We start from the raw sequence: 14,929 nt of genomic DNA on the forward strand, positions 1-14,929 counted from the left end.
TATTGTTCAACTCAAGAGTCCACTGCTCCTATAAGGCCAAGCCAATCGACCTTTCACATGTCTTCATATTACAAACTGAATGCTACACTATATGTACTCTACACTATACTTTGCAACACTTGTACTTGTATGTTGGTGATGTTGATTATCATTAAATAATTAGTGCTAGTGGTGATTTTAGGTTTTAATTTCAGGGATACCATGAAAACAGGTATTACCTGAGTTTATTTTCCCTCTATGAATGAAATAGATGAACACACAACGTTAGAAAAAAAATCACAATTATTAATACGTTTCCTCAATAGTTGCATATTCCAAACTACATTGTACAACATTGTACTTGCACTGTCTTTAGACATCTTACTACATGTATTCTTACACTATGCTAATATACAAGAATGGGATTTCAAATACTGTAATCCTTGCCTTTATGGTACACATAATATATCATGTAGCATAGTTTAATATCTAAAAACATAATTTTTTAACAATCTAATAACAATAGTCATGATTGTCTACTTGCAAGTATGTACATCACTTCATTTTCAAAAACTGCTACTTGTACACCAAAATGTAAAAACTGTACATTATGTTACTTGCCACTAACATATGACATAGTCTTTTGAAATTTCCTCATATGTAATATGCATATTTCTTATAGATATATTTAAAACTTGAATATTCCAGATACCAAGGTACATGTAGCAGCCTTATAAGACAGAGTATAAAAATGTAAACAATATATTGACTTATATTGGATATACATTTCTTTTGTATTAGTCTTTGTTTCTTACTTTTTTATTGTTGAACTGCAGCAGCTAGGCAACATAATGCATAGTTTTGGACTCTTCTCACCCAATGAAGAAAATTGACATACATTAAAGAAACAAATGAATAAAATTTACTACATCTATTGCATTAAATATTGAGAAAGTCCAAGCATGTATCCTCTAAAGATACAAAAGAATGCCCTCCAGTTTGTCCACATGATAACACTAAGTACAACACTAACTATATATTACTATGAAGCAAGTTTAAACTGCAATTTACAACACAACAAATTGGACCCAAATTTTTGACTGTACAACTCCAGTCTTTGTCAAGGAATGAGCATTCCACCACTTCCGTGACATCACGCAGATAACACACGTGACTCCGTGAGCAGTGGATCATAGGTTGCAGAAAGTCTGTGGCGCCCCCCGTCTCTGTTGAGGGATGGTTGTAATGCCCTGATGTAGATGGCCTCTTTAATCCCTCATATCTATATATATATTACAGTCCACATGAAAAAGTCAGCTCCTTCATATTACCAAGTCAGTGGACATTTTCTGGGAAACAGCCACTTTACCCTGTTTACTCCATTTCATAGGATATAATTCCAATCAGAACACTTATGAAACAAGTTTGAACGCAGTCTGTAATTCCCAACACAAGAGCTGGACATACCCAAATTTTTTCTAGTCTTTGTCAAGGAAATGAGAAATCCACTGTTTTCATTATGCATGTGACTTGGTGAGCCCAGTGGGTCATAAATTGTAGAAGGTTTGTGGAGCCCCTTGTTTCTGCTCATTCTTTGACAAAGATTTGAGTTGAACACTCAAAAATTTGGGAGGTCCACTTGTTCTGTTGGCATGTACACTGTTCAGACTTGTTTCATAATGACTTCTACCCAGTACATAGATGAACTTTTGGGCTATGATCAGAACACTGTTACTGTTCCTTCTTGTACAATGTTTGGCAAGATATTCCTTACATATAATCTTGTTACTATTATTCACTCCAAAAATCTATTGCTAAAATCTTGTATTTAATTTTATCTCTTGTTGAATTACAGTATAGTGTACGACATGATTTTTGCCACAATTATAACATTTGACCTTTGTCGATGATTGCATTTGCTACAATGTATGTTGCATATATTTATGGAATGTTTTGCTACATTATGTATTACCAATATTTGTGTAGTTATATCTTATCTCCCCAATCAAAAAATAAATTAAAAAAAACACCACACAACATAACTTGGCATACTTAAATGGAATGTAGATAAAAGAGAACAAAAAGGGTATTTTCTGGAATTTTTTGTAATAAGCTGTACAACTGTATAGTGCTCATAAGATTGGCCCACAGTTGAATGGCACTAAGAAAACCTACATTGAACAGCCTATGTACACCATGCCGGGTCCTGCAGGCACTTGCCCCTGTACCAGTAGTCCATCAGCCAGTTGGCCTCGCTCAGGCTGGACTGACTTGTGACTTCAGTGTCACCTGCCTCCTCCTGAGTCTATAGAAATAATCTACAATCAGTACAGAACTTAAAGGGCTCACTTTTCCTTTGCCGAGCTACCAGATTTATGTTACAAATCTGTGACAATTTTCATCAATTTTGGTGACAATTTTGGTGACAATTTTCATTTTGAAAGTGTTGTCTTTTAGCACGCATTGAGAGCAAACTACAAGTAGAAAGTTAGGGAACATCTGCAAAGTAAATACACAACGTTTACGTTCACATCGTCTAGCCTAACAAACTATTGCTCTGTTTATTCTTACTCAAACGGATACATAGTGACCAGCCCTAACAACTGTCCTGCAACTTGCTACATAATGTTATCCAACACCACAGGGTGTCTGCTACAGTACTCTATATCATTGTTCTTTTATGTTTTGTAATTTGCAATTAGCCTCTGGGCACGAATTTGCAATAAACATTTCGTTAAAATGGTGACAGACATCTGGTCTAGGCCATTGATATGTGTTTGGAACAGAAGAATAGGAAGAATAAAAATGGAGCAAAACAAATGTTTTTCTTCAGAATCTGCAAAGGGCACCAGGATAACACAATGACAAAGAGCTGACTAACCATCGGTACTGGACAGACTCTCCTGAAGTTCCTCCTACCGACATGTTCCAAGAATGCAGCCTTCAGGTGTTCCCTCCAGTCAGGTGTCAGACAATGTCCACACAACTTGCAGACCTTCAAGAAAAACAAACATAGCTATATCAAAACAACCTTGTGCTTTAGGAACTTGTTGAATCTCCATGACTGTGTGGAATGACGAAAAGAATAACTTGAAGGGCACACTTAATCTTGAAATATCAAAAAACAAGGAAAGAAATCTTAAACTGTTACGTGGAACGCATAATATGAAGACAGTCTTCCAATTTTGTTACAAAAATCATCTTTATTTGTGTGTAAAAAAAAGATAACATTGCACAGAATAATACAAGCAGTCATTGACTTTTCTCATGTCCTCAGACTGTTTCTCCTTGACCTTGTAGAAGCCTGCACAGTTCTGGTTTGGAAAATGCCAAGTGTTTTCACAAAAGAAAAAAATAAACTACTAGTTAGAGTGAGAGACTCACCCTGTTTGTACAGCTTGTTGTGGACCGGCAGGTTTCAGAGTCACAGACGTCAGAGTAAACCTGGATGTCTCGCTCACACACTAACATGTCCTTCTGGTCCTCTGGACTACAGGAGCAACCAGGGGATAGAAGTTGAGTTTAATTCTTCAATACAAGAAAACACTCAAATTCAAATAGAAATGTTGTACAATCATGAAGCACTCTCGACTGCTGATCTCTTTGTAAGCAAAAACAAACAGCAAAATTCAAAGGCAGCACACTTCAATGTGTGTGTGTGTGTGTGTTATGGATCTCGATTAACATCCCTTCCCACACGTTTTACAGTTCAGTTCACGTTTTACACACGGTTTTAAATCATTTTTGCAAAAGTTGTGTAAATCACAATTAAATTGTGGTTATGTAGAAACACGGTTAGAAGTCGTGCAACAGCACATGGATTATCTATAATGCATATTAAACACACACTATTACACTGTCTTGTGTGGTTATGCGCCTTACCTTCCTTCAAGGCTTGTTGGAATGGATCTGGCTACTCCAACCAGACTGAGCAGGTTGAATATTATCTGAAAGTGTACAAACAAGAAATATGAAGTCAGCTGACATATAATGAAGCATTGCAAAAATACAGTTGGAACATCAAGTGAAAAAACATTACACAGTGTTTTGATCATTACTTTACTTTTATTTATTCATTAGCATCAAGTTAACAAATGCAGATTCAGAAAATAGCATAGTTGCTTAAAAATCACATTATTATAATGAAATACTTTTAAAACATTGCCTGTCAACAATAAAACCTTGCTCACCTGTTCATACATGCCCTTATTAGGAGGGGTGTGAGCTGATGACAGGTTAGGGGACATGTTCACCTGTGGGGGACATCATATTTGATTACTAGTGCTTAGTATGCAAACTTCACATTTTGTTCCAATTTTTAAAATTTACAAGTCACCACTGGTCCATGGAGCATGTCAGCAGAACGTACTATACTTGTGTGAAACTTTTACTCATATAGAATTTTAGCAGAAGGTCTCTTTTAAGGTCGTATTAGACTAAGTGTATTTTAGGATAATATCCCATCAGTACATGTAATTTTCAATGGTGTTGGAGAAGGAATGGTAACGCTCCACGTACCTCCATGAGGAAAATGTTCAGATCCTCGTCTATAACAAAGTCAAAACGAACCATCTCAAAGAAGTTCCTGAAACACAGAATTAGAAAAGAGTGCATGTTGGCAGAAACTGTAAATTAAAGGTATACCATTTTCTCTGAGTCTGTCTGAAGCCCTTGTAATATAATCTTTGACTGACTACCAACCAACCACGGTGGATGTCGGGAGCAGTCTGACTAGATTTACATTGTAGCCCACATCCATCTTGAGTTTTTTCTTGCTGGTTGGAGTTAGACATCACATCAGTAGCACATACCATACCTACATGAAATCAGAAACGTGACATGCAAAGCACTTCAATCTACAGAACATGTTATTTGAGGTCATGTTTGTGTATTCAGGGATGATATCTTGTCATTCTGTAGTTTTGAAATATTGTGTCGGAAATCATGTTGCCCGATCATCCAACAGAAACTGTGGTTTTGTGTCAGTGTAGATTATTACTGAGTTAAACTTGTTCTAAATGACCTTAGTTTGTACCTGACAGACTGGTATTTGCTGTGCAGTGCGTCCACAAGTTGTGGTTCCTTGGCCAGAACAACCTCCCTTAGTGATGCCTTCACATCTCTCCAAACAGTGGAAGGGTCTTTCCCTGTCAAAAAAGAAAACATAATGTTAGTAAAACGTTAAACTTTATTTCAACACAAGGGTACACAGAGATCAAATTTTCAACGACCACTGTCACCTTCATCAGGATAATTAACGACCAATCACTTCAAAATCTTGGGAGAGTTACAGTTACAGACAGTTACAGTTACTGATACGTGATGTACATTTGTACAGTAAGCAATTGATCAAAAGTGCCAGAGAGTTCATATCGTCCACTATCTCTGTTAAGTGATGGCTGGAGTGCCCTGATATATATGGCTTCCTTAATGCCTCTAAAAACATAATGCTATTCACTTTATACATTCATGGTTTAGGCGCTCATCCATTGTGTCGACGGGAGAACCATGATATTCATGGTACCAAAGACGCGGTTTGGACATGTTTACGGAACTATATATATTTGCTATGGTAGCAGGTGGAGAAGAAAAAAGTCAGGGAATTACTTTTAATGTGCACTGTAATGATAAATTCGCAGTATAAAAGTGACTGGGAAGACCATGAAAATAAAAGTACTGCAAATATAAAGTGATTTAAAGTATTTTAGCCCTTTCCTTGGTGCTGAAAGTGCTGTTTTTAATAAATACTGTGTTTATTAGGAACAGCACTTTCAGCACCAAGGAAAGGGCTAATATCGAATAAGTAACCAAACTCATGGCTTCTTGCACAGAAGCAGGGTCACTAACAAGAATTTGTACCCACCTATAGACCTGACATAGTGGTCCCATGCCTCCTTGTGACTATACTGGAGCCTGTTATAGGCCTCCTTCAGGGATGGCATCTGTTCATGATGACAATATAAAAATGTAATCATATTAAATAATTTGATATTTTAGAATGGATTTCTGCCAAAAGACTGTTACACAATTGTGCTATATACATGTTAGTAATTGAAGAAGAGAAGACTATTAATCAAAATAGATTATGCTGATTATGACACAAAAATAACAAAACAAACAAAACAACAAAATTTGCCAATCCTTCATTTTTTTCAAGGAGGAATGAGGTCTCCGAACTGTGGTTCATCATGGAACTGTATGACTTGTGTATTATCTATCCTACCCAGAGAGAGGAGAAATCAACCCACATATGTGCTCAAGGATGTTTTTTTTCCAACCCAGACTAATAAGTGGACAGCTCGAGGGCACACCAAACAACCACACAGGAGTGTTTCTGCTGTACTCCGTTGGTTCTATCAAATAAGGTACAAGTCTAGACTAACTAAATTGTGCTCCTAGTGGGTGGCCCCCTCATTTTTGTCAATGTGTGTTGTGGTGCAGGTCACATGTATTATAGATAAGTTTGAGCTTTTTTGAGATTGGCACAATTCCTATGTTTGAGTAATGCATGTTTTCACCATGTTTAACTGTGTGCATTGCTGGATGTGCATGTGAAAAAGCTCGTAGCCTTAATTTTGAATTGTGAATTGAGTAATTCTAGCCTATACCAGGCTTCGGGAGGCGGCTGGAAAGAGTAGAAATCGGCCAAATAAAGAGATTTTAGCATGCCAGGGGAGTTGGTGTGCCGGAGAGAACAGGGACCAGCGGCAAACCGGCATGCTATCTGAGTCTATTTGGTCGATTTCTACTCTTTCCAGCTGCCTCCCAAAGCCTGGTACAGGCTAGAGTAATTCCAATTTGAGAGTGTTTGTTGTCATTGAAATATTGTTGCGACAAGAAGTTAGTGTTTCTATTTTGTTTTCAGTGGTTTACAATACTGAAGCAAGTGACTGCCATCTGGTCAGGCAAACATCTTAGCAACATGCGGTCGGTTCTTCTACTTCTAGTTCTAAATTTCCTCTCCTTTGTCCCTACTTCTGATACAATCCACAAGGACTGTGTACCAATCAGTCGCATTTGCACATCAGATGGTGTAACCCATACGTACAGTGTACAGGGTTTCTCAAGGCCACGTTGTGTGGCATTTAATGCATCCGGTTTCTCTGTACACGTACTTGACACGTGTACCCCCGTGAGACATTCTATTGCACTGGAGCTTCACAGCCACACATCAACCATTTTAACTCCTCAAGATATCCCTAGAAAATTACATTTGATAAGACTGTATGTCGGACCAAGCAAATTCCAACTGGTTCAGGCAAATACCTTTGCTACTTTAGCATCCTTGCACATATTAGAGATTTCACAAACGTGTATGACGCGTATCCTCCAAAACACGTTTAACGGACTACAAAGTTTGCGGGTTCTTCACCTTTTTGACAACAAGATATCTGAAATCGAAGACGGCGTGTTTAAAGATGTGCGTCAAATAAAGGAACTAAGTCTTGCAGGAAACTGCTTGACACATCTTTCAGAAGGTAGTTTCGAAGGTCTTTCTCAACTTGACACACTGAAGCTGTCACGAAACCGCATCAATACTATAGCTCCGGGAGCATTTCAAGCCCTTGTCTCTCTACGTGACCTTCAACTTGACAACAATGATCTGACTGTCATAGATGCGAGCGCTTTTGCAAATCCGTCCCCCATCCAGGTTTTGAACCTCACACACAATCGCATTCAGGTTGTGGAGGCAGAAGTCATCAAGGGAATGAAGCATTTGAGAAGCTTGTTGCTGTCAGAAAATGAACTATTACATTTGCCTATTGACCTGCTAGATGAACTAGCTGGCAATGAGGAACTAAAAGTGCTGGAGTTACGCGATAACCCTTACCGCTGTATGTGTCCCATGCCTCCGGACCAATTCCCCTCCCTGGGGAACCTATCTCCATCTATTTGGAAACAGGTACACCATGGAATCATATGTGTTCATCCCCCAGACTTATCTGGTACTCCCATGTTGAACTCTACCATACAGTTACCTTGCCCTCCTCCACTAGTAGAACTCAGCAATGAAAAGAAAAGGATCATTGCAAAAGGCAAACAGGCTTTCACATGCAAGGTGTATTGGGAAGAGGAGCCCGTCATTACCTGGCTACTACCTGGGAATGTTGTACTTGAGCTTCCCTCTCGAGGGGACCATCAAAACAGCACCATTCGGTTTCAGGCACCAGGGAACATCAGCTGGTCTGTGGAACACACCGTGAGGCCAGAAGGCTGGTTGGTGTGTTCCGATAATGTAAGAAATATTGAGTCAAGCCAGTCCCAAGTCAATATTTCCTGCCAAAACTTTATTGGGAGGACAGTCTCTACGGTAGTCGCTCATGTCTCAGAAAATGGTTGGTTGGGAAAGGAAGTTAAATGTTCCGCAAACCTTTCAAGCAACATCGTGGTTAAGAAGATAGTCGTTTTCAATGATACAACAGAATATGTGAATAATAATGACTACGTTGTTATCTTAGGCAACGGGTTATCCGATACGTCGAAAGAATACAACCTGACACTTTTGATTCTGATTGCTGCTTCTGTAGCAATGGTCATTACGTGCTTTGTCATATGTGTGTTACAAATGCGACAGGAACAGCAAGAAAGGAACTGTTACAATGTTTCAATTCAGGGTAGAAACGATATTTCAATTCATGAGTATGAAGACAGCGAAAACAACCATCAAAATGGCGTCTGGCGAGAAATGAACGACCAGAACCGGGACAGAGAGGACATTACCATTCACGAGTACGAAGACATCGACAACGACCATCAAAATGGCGTCCAGCGTGGACAGACTAACGACCTTCGCCCAGAGGTCAAAGATGACTCCTACCAGACAGAGGATCCATTTTATGCTGCGGCAGCGGAGGCCACCACTTATGAGTCGGCAGATTCACATACATCAAGTACTATTAACTTAAAGAAGACCACTTCATTTTACAACAAAGAGCATTGTAAAAGGGAAGAAAGTGTTACTTATACACCCAAATCAACTCTAGCTGCCAAAGTCTAGATATTGGCGATGAGAATATATTAACTTAAAGCTAAATGTGTAGGCTCCTATATACATATGATGTCTTTTGATTACATATTATATTTCACTTCATACCATATGTGGTGAACATGTACTTTGTCTATTTACTTACATTGATGTTTTACTCTACTTTATGTGTCAATACAACTTGTGCATGATTTTACAAACAACCTCTTGATTTGCAACCACTGCAAACCAGAAGGGCATCTAGAAAGTACTAGACTACACGCTACACACAGACGCATTATAAAAGTTTGTATTATGTATTTAGGTCATGAATAAGCCACGCTTTCTGTTTATTTTTTTTCTTTACTATTTGAACCAGTGGAGTGCTTTCACAATAAAGCATGCTGTTGTGAATAGTGTGTTTATTACGACTATTTTTCAACGAATATGAAATTGCAGCTTTTTGCACTGTAAGAAATGTTAGGAATAAGAAGAGTAATGTGATGATTCAGATGTACCCTTTGTTAGACCTGTAGCATAATCCTTCCATCTCAGACTAGTGGTTTGAAACTGCATGACAGGCAATATTTTTATTGTTACATCTATTTTGTATTCTTGCATTTCTTAATGATATAAATCATTTGCAGAGAAAAGTATTTGACTCATCAAAACTGTTTTGATTAGTAGTTGATATGAGATTTGTAAAATTTTAAAGACGTACATTGTACCATTTATTCGCAATGTGTAATACATTCACTCTTGTTGAATTTTGAAGTGGAGAATTTTTTCCTTATAATTTCATGGAGTAAATTCTTTTCCTTTTTCCTCAGTGCCCTTTTCTTCTTCACCTTATAAAGAGCGAATTCAGATATTAGGCTATAAGGAGGAGGGTTTTTAGTTGTATAATGTCTGAATGGCTTAAGCTAGAACCACCAAAGTTGGTGACTTTTCCTGAAATATAAAAATTGTATAGTAAAGGAAAATAAAAATTCCTAATCAATCCTAGCATGAGTTAGCAATTACTCTTTTCATCCTTCAAATTCTAAAAAAAATGTCTCACTGACAGGTTATTTCTGGTGAAGAGGTTCTTACCTTCCAAGTTGGTGTGTAGTCATCGCCGACAACATACTTGTCGACATCATTTGGATCAAACGGATGATAATCTTTGGGACAGTACCTGCAGCAAGGAAGGAATTCAAAGTATTTGCAGTTTTTTTCAAACTGTGTTGTTTGTATGATACGGTGGAGACTTAGAAGCGCCAAGCCCCCCTCCCCACTCGCAATGCTGACCGAGCCCCCTTCTTTTTTTCCCACGTGAGACTACAAGGAACTGGATGAATCTAATGACGAGTAATTAGAGCTGTGTACAGGTACGCAGTACCGATACTGTACCGGAAAAATTGATTAGGTACAGGTCCAAAATACCTAATCCCTCAGTACCGGTACCGTACCTAAACAATTTCACACCAATTTTATGCCTATTTGTGACCTCAAATCGGTCCCTGTGTAAGGACAGTGTGTTCATGAAAACAAAAACATCTTTAGTTTTGCCTATATTTCATCTGAGCATTCGCCATAAACAAAGAATAAACCTTAACTATCAAGTTTATTAATTTTTTTTGTTATTGAAGGAGTTCAGAAGAGCATATAAATTGGTCGAATTGTTCAGGTACAGGTTCAGGTCCGGACCTGTACCTAAACCTGTGTACCTGTACCTGTACCTGTACCTAAAATTTGTTTAGGTACACAGCTCTACGAGTAATCTATGACATACATGTAAATTACTCAACACTTTCATCTACTTGCCATACCCCACATGCCAACACAAAATGATGATGCATCAGATGCAATCACTGATTCCTGTAGATACCAAACAAACCTGCCTCTTTACAATACCCCATCTGAGACACTCAAATTGTATGAGGAGAACCATACCGTGATCTTTTATCTATTTTCAAACAAGACACATTACATGACTGCTTATACAATATATCTGCTACTGTCTATTTGACTGCATTCAAAATTGTTTTTTTTCCAATTAAATTATGACAATTGACAGTAAATCGACAACCCAACACAAAAATCTAAGGGACTAATGTACAATCATACATTACAGAGTATTATAATTATGTTACCTGAAGAGAACCTCTTCTTCATACATGTACACCCTCAAGGGGTCAATGGAGGTCACAACTGTATAGATGCCAATGTCAAACTTCCTGCAATTATAGAAAACAAAGACGAGTAGTTATTATGACATGCCATTCTTAGTTTCTTCAGTATATAAAAATTGGTGTTACATATACACATAGTTACATACACAATGTTAAACATAAATTCTGTACACTCAATCATATAACACTGACATTGAAAGGACATCAGGTCAAAGGTTCCAACGAAGGTTATTTCCTGTCTTCAATTTTCTGCTATCAGGGCATGTTTGTTGCCTTGGGTGCCAGTGGAAAATGTATACACGCATCAGTGAGAAATTCACATTATAATATTAAGCAAAAGCAAAAAATACTGTTACAAAAACTGAAATTACACATTTTAGGGAGGAAATCTTTCATTTCTTGTTTAGCATGTCTTAATTGTGACCGCACCTCACCTGCCATCAACAAGGAATGGCTTGTCCACATACTCCTGTACAAAACTCTCTCCTGTCAGGTCCAGTTCTGTGGAGCAAGGAAAGGCACAGTACATGTGAGAACATTCTGTATGGAAAAAAATATCTGCACAAATCATTTATGTGCATGTGTAAAGAAATGAAGGTGTTCAAATGTCTTTTCATGCAGTTTGACTCCATGGTCTCATTTTTGGGTTTTTGGAAAAGGTGGGGTGGTCCACCCTGCCAGGCTACCGTGTAAGGCTACACCTTTTCTGGATAGCACTCATTTTCAGTAACAGTAAGACTGTCAAAGATGTGTGTTGTACCTACTAGTAGTCACATTTCATAGCACTAAAACACCATGCCTAGCCACCATACTACCAGGAGGACAAAATATGTGAATTAAAAGTATTCCTGTGAAATGAAAAAGAAAGAAATAAGAGGTGTTACTTACGATCCAGAGGTCTAATTTTGATGCCTCGGTGATTGTTGTTCTTCTGCACCCACATCTTCTTGGGGTTTGATTCAGCCTAGACATTATTGAACATACAAACATAGAATTAACTAGAAAGGTAATATTAATTTTGCAAAACAAAATACATAATATTAAAAATTCACATGGTCTAGACCAACAAACTACAGCTTTGTTTTTCTTTCATATAATATTTATGAGGACCAGCCTCTTCGACTCTGTCCTACCCTTTGCTACATAATGCAATCTAACACCACAGACTGTCTGCTGCAGCACCCGTACAAATCAACTTAGTAAAATGAACCCTCTCATCTTTACAAACTGAGGAAAGTTGTTTTTACATGTTTCAAGAGTTCTTGCTTCTTGTGGGGCAGACTGAAGGCCTTGGGGATGAAGTGGATGTCAGAGGTGGCCAGGCTCATCTTGTTGGTGATGTATCCACTCCCTGGCCAATGGTTAACCTGGAAATACACAACAAAACAATTAAAGTTTCATTGCAAACTCTTGCATGAGGAACACATAGATATCATTATACCATAACAAGAATTTAAGGTCTTAGACCTCCTCTAGGTTGTGTACAAGTTGTGTTAGCATTGAGTTCAGCGCAAGGGCAGGTTGAGCATTGAGTCCAGCACCAAGGACAGGTTAGCATTGAGTTCAGCACCAAGGACAGGTTAGCATTGAGTTCAGCACCAAGGACAGGTTGAGCATTGAGTTCAGCACCAAGGACAGGTTAGCATTGAGTTCAGCACCATGGACAGGTTGAGCATTGAGTTCAGCACCAAGGACAGGTTAAGCATTGAGTTCAGCACCAAGGACAGGTTGAGTATTAAATTCAGCACCAAGGACAGGTTGAGCATTGAGTTCAGTACCAAGGACAGGTTAGCATTGAGTTCAGCACCAAGGACAGGTTGAGCATTGAGTTCAGCACCAAGGACAGGTTGAGCATTGAGTTCAGCACCAAGGACAGGTTGAGCATTGAGTTCAGCACCAAGGACAGGTTGAGCATTGAGTTCAGCACCAAGGACAGGTTGAGCATTGAGTTCAGCACCAAGGACAGGTTAGCATTGAGTTCAGCACCAAGGACAGGTTGAGCATTGAGTTCAGCACCAAGGACAGGTTGAGCATTGAGTTCAGCACCAAGGACAGGTTGAGCATTGAGTTCAGCACCAAGGACAGGTTGAGCATTGAGTTCAGCACCAAGGACAGATTAGCATTGAGTTCAGCACCAAGGACAGGTTGAGCATTGAGTTCAGCACCAAGGACAGGTTAGCAATGAGTTCAGCACCAAGGACAGGTTAGCATTGAGTTCGGCACCAAGGACAGGTTGAGTATTGAGTTTTCATCTGTCTTCCAGTGACACTGTGGCTAATGAAAAAAATATATTTTAATGATAAGTGGGGTTGATTTGTGATCTTGAAGGAGGGAAGATTGACAGACAAAAGGCAAGATAATATTGTTACCTTCTGATGAGGCTTCATGTTCCTGAGATAGGGGCTGACTTTGGGGTCTGCGAAGGGGTAGTCGTGTGACCACATGACGTCCCAGTTGGACTCTGGTAACCCCCGCTCATAGCCGATCCTCTTGAATACTGCAAACACATGGTTCAGGTAGCCAGACTCCAGCTGGGGAGGAAAGAAGTATGACCATGGTGAAGATGTTGGAATGGAAAAGACCATGAGTTAGACTATTGATTTGGATTTATTTGGTTTCATTTGCTAATGTTTCATATTACCTGAGTCATCATATTTTGTTATGATTTTTTTGATTTTATATGGTATATCATTCTTTCATGTGGAAAAGGTATGCTAATTATGAGTTACTGTAAATCACTTTATATGTGTTTAACAGTTGCAAAATTTCCAGGTCTGAGAAATATGGACATGTAAACTATTCACAGTGGGGACCGGTGTAGAGAAATTTAAGAATCAAAATAATTTTTTTGTTACAAAGATAAATTTGCTGTACATAAGTGGACCGTGGATAAAAAAAGTACTGCAAAAAAAATCATGACTTAAAGTACATAAACTTGTATTGCCTGTAAATTACTTTGAAAATTCACATCATTGTTAATTGCTTGTTGCTACATCATGTATGACATTACATTGTGCATCATCTGAACTGGTTATAAACCAATATAATGTAACCCTAAAGAGGCTATACTGATTTAAAAACACATTCAATCTGTCTTACCCTTTTCCCTCTAATGACAGCGATTGGCCTGTCCTTGACTCCCCTGTCCGTCCTGCCCTCTGCGGCTGACCAGTCCCGATGCAGGCTCATGTGGTCATTCTGCAGCCGGCGCAGCTCGTACACATTCAGGGCCGTCAGACAGATGCCGAAGAACAGCACCACCACGACAATGTTGATCACCGATATCCGACCCCCCGCTACACGGCTCAGGGCAGGGCCTGGGATGTTATCAGGTCTTGTCTGCAACAACAACAACAACAGATTACGAAAATAACAGCGATTACTGAATCAGATATTAACAGATGAATCACTAATCATACACATGGCACTTAAAGTTCAGAGGTCCATGATATTGACCTAATACCTTTGCCAAATGATGTTGAAGTTAAGTATGATACATTTTATCGTTGAAGAGGTTTATCAGTCACATAGAATTAACAGTAGAAATTCTTCAATCAATGACTGTGATTGATTGAAGAATTTCTACTCATACATTTTATAAACTTTAAAGTTTATCATTGATTATGCAAATAAGGTTCTCATTTGAATGAATCAGTAAAGTCAGTAACTTCGTAGTAAAACTGTTTTCGCTCCCCATTGCTTGCCGGCGAGTTGAAAAAAATTAGTGTAAAAAAGATATTTATCTGGTCAAAAATTTACGTTTTGCTACAATTTTACCCCGTTTGAAGAGTCAACAATACGCAAAATTCTA

The 14,929-nt window shown here is 38.6% G+C and overlaps 1 protein-coding gene across 2 annotated transcripts in view; it reads right to left on the reverse strand.

Moving 5' to 3' along the window:
- Positions 1-1,201: 1,201 nt before the first annotated feature.
- Positions 1,202-14,929, reverse strand: part of LOC109484227 (tubulin polyglutamylase TTLL4-like) — a 30,382-nt gene continuing 16,654 nt past the window's right edge. For both annotated transcript variants that reach the window (XM_019787488.1, XM_019787487.1), the window contains exons 3-17: positions 14,218-14,457; positions 13,488-13,649; positions 12,366-12,485; positions 12,007-12,082; positions 11,553-11,619; positions 11,080-11,163; positions 10,037-10,121; positions 5,843-5,921; positions 5,015-5,126; positions 4,498-4,564; positions 4,170-4,232; positions 3,862-3,926; positions 3,364-3,469; positions 2,861-2,974; positions 1,202-2,284 (exon numbers count right to left, since the gene is read on the reverse strand). In XM_019787488.1, coding sequence (XP_019643047.1) covers positions 2,165-2,284; positions 2,861-2,974; positions 3,364-3,469; positions 3,862-3,926; positions 4,170-4,232; positions 4,498-4,564; positions 5,015-5,126; positions 5,843-5,921; positions 10,037-10,121; positions 11,080-11,163; positions 11,553-11,619; positions 12,007-12,082; positions 12,366-12,485; positions 13,488-13,649; positions 14,218-14,457 — 1,560 coding nt within the window. In that variant the 3' untranslated portion in view covers positions 1,202-2,164. The remainder of the gene's footprint in view (positions 2,285-2,860; positions 2,975-3,363; positions 3,470-3,861; positions 3,927-4,169; positions 4,233-4,497; positions 4,565-5,014; positions 5,127-5,842; positions 5,922-10,036; positions 10,122-11,079; positions 11,164-11,552; positions 11,620-12,006; positions 12,083-12,365; positions 12,486-13,487; positions 13,650-14,217; positions 14,458-14,929) is intronic.

Source organism: Branchiostoma belcheri, unplaced genomic scaffold, assembly GCF_001625305.1.
Source record: "Branchiostoma belcheri isolate BF01 breed outbred unplaced genomic scaffold, Haploidv18h27 scaffold69, whole genome shotgun sequence".
Lineage (NCBI taxonomy): Eukaryota > Metazoa > Chordata > Leptocardii > Amphioxiformes > Branchiostomatidae > Branchiostoma > Branchiostoma belcheri.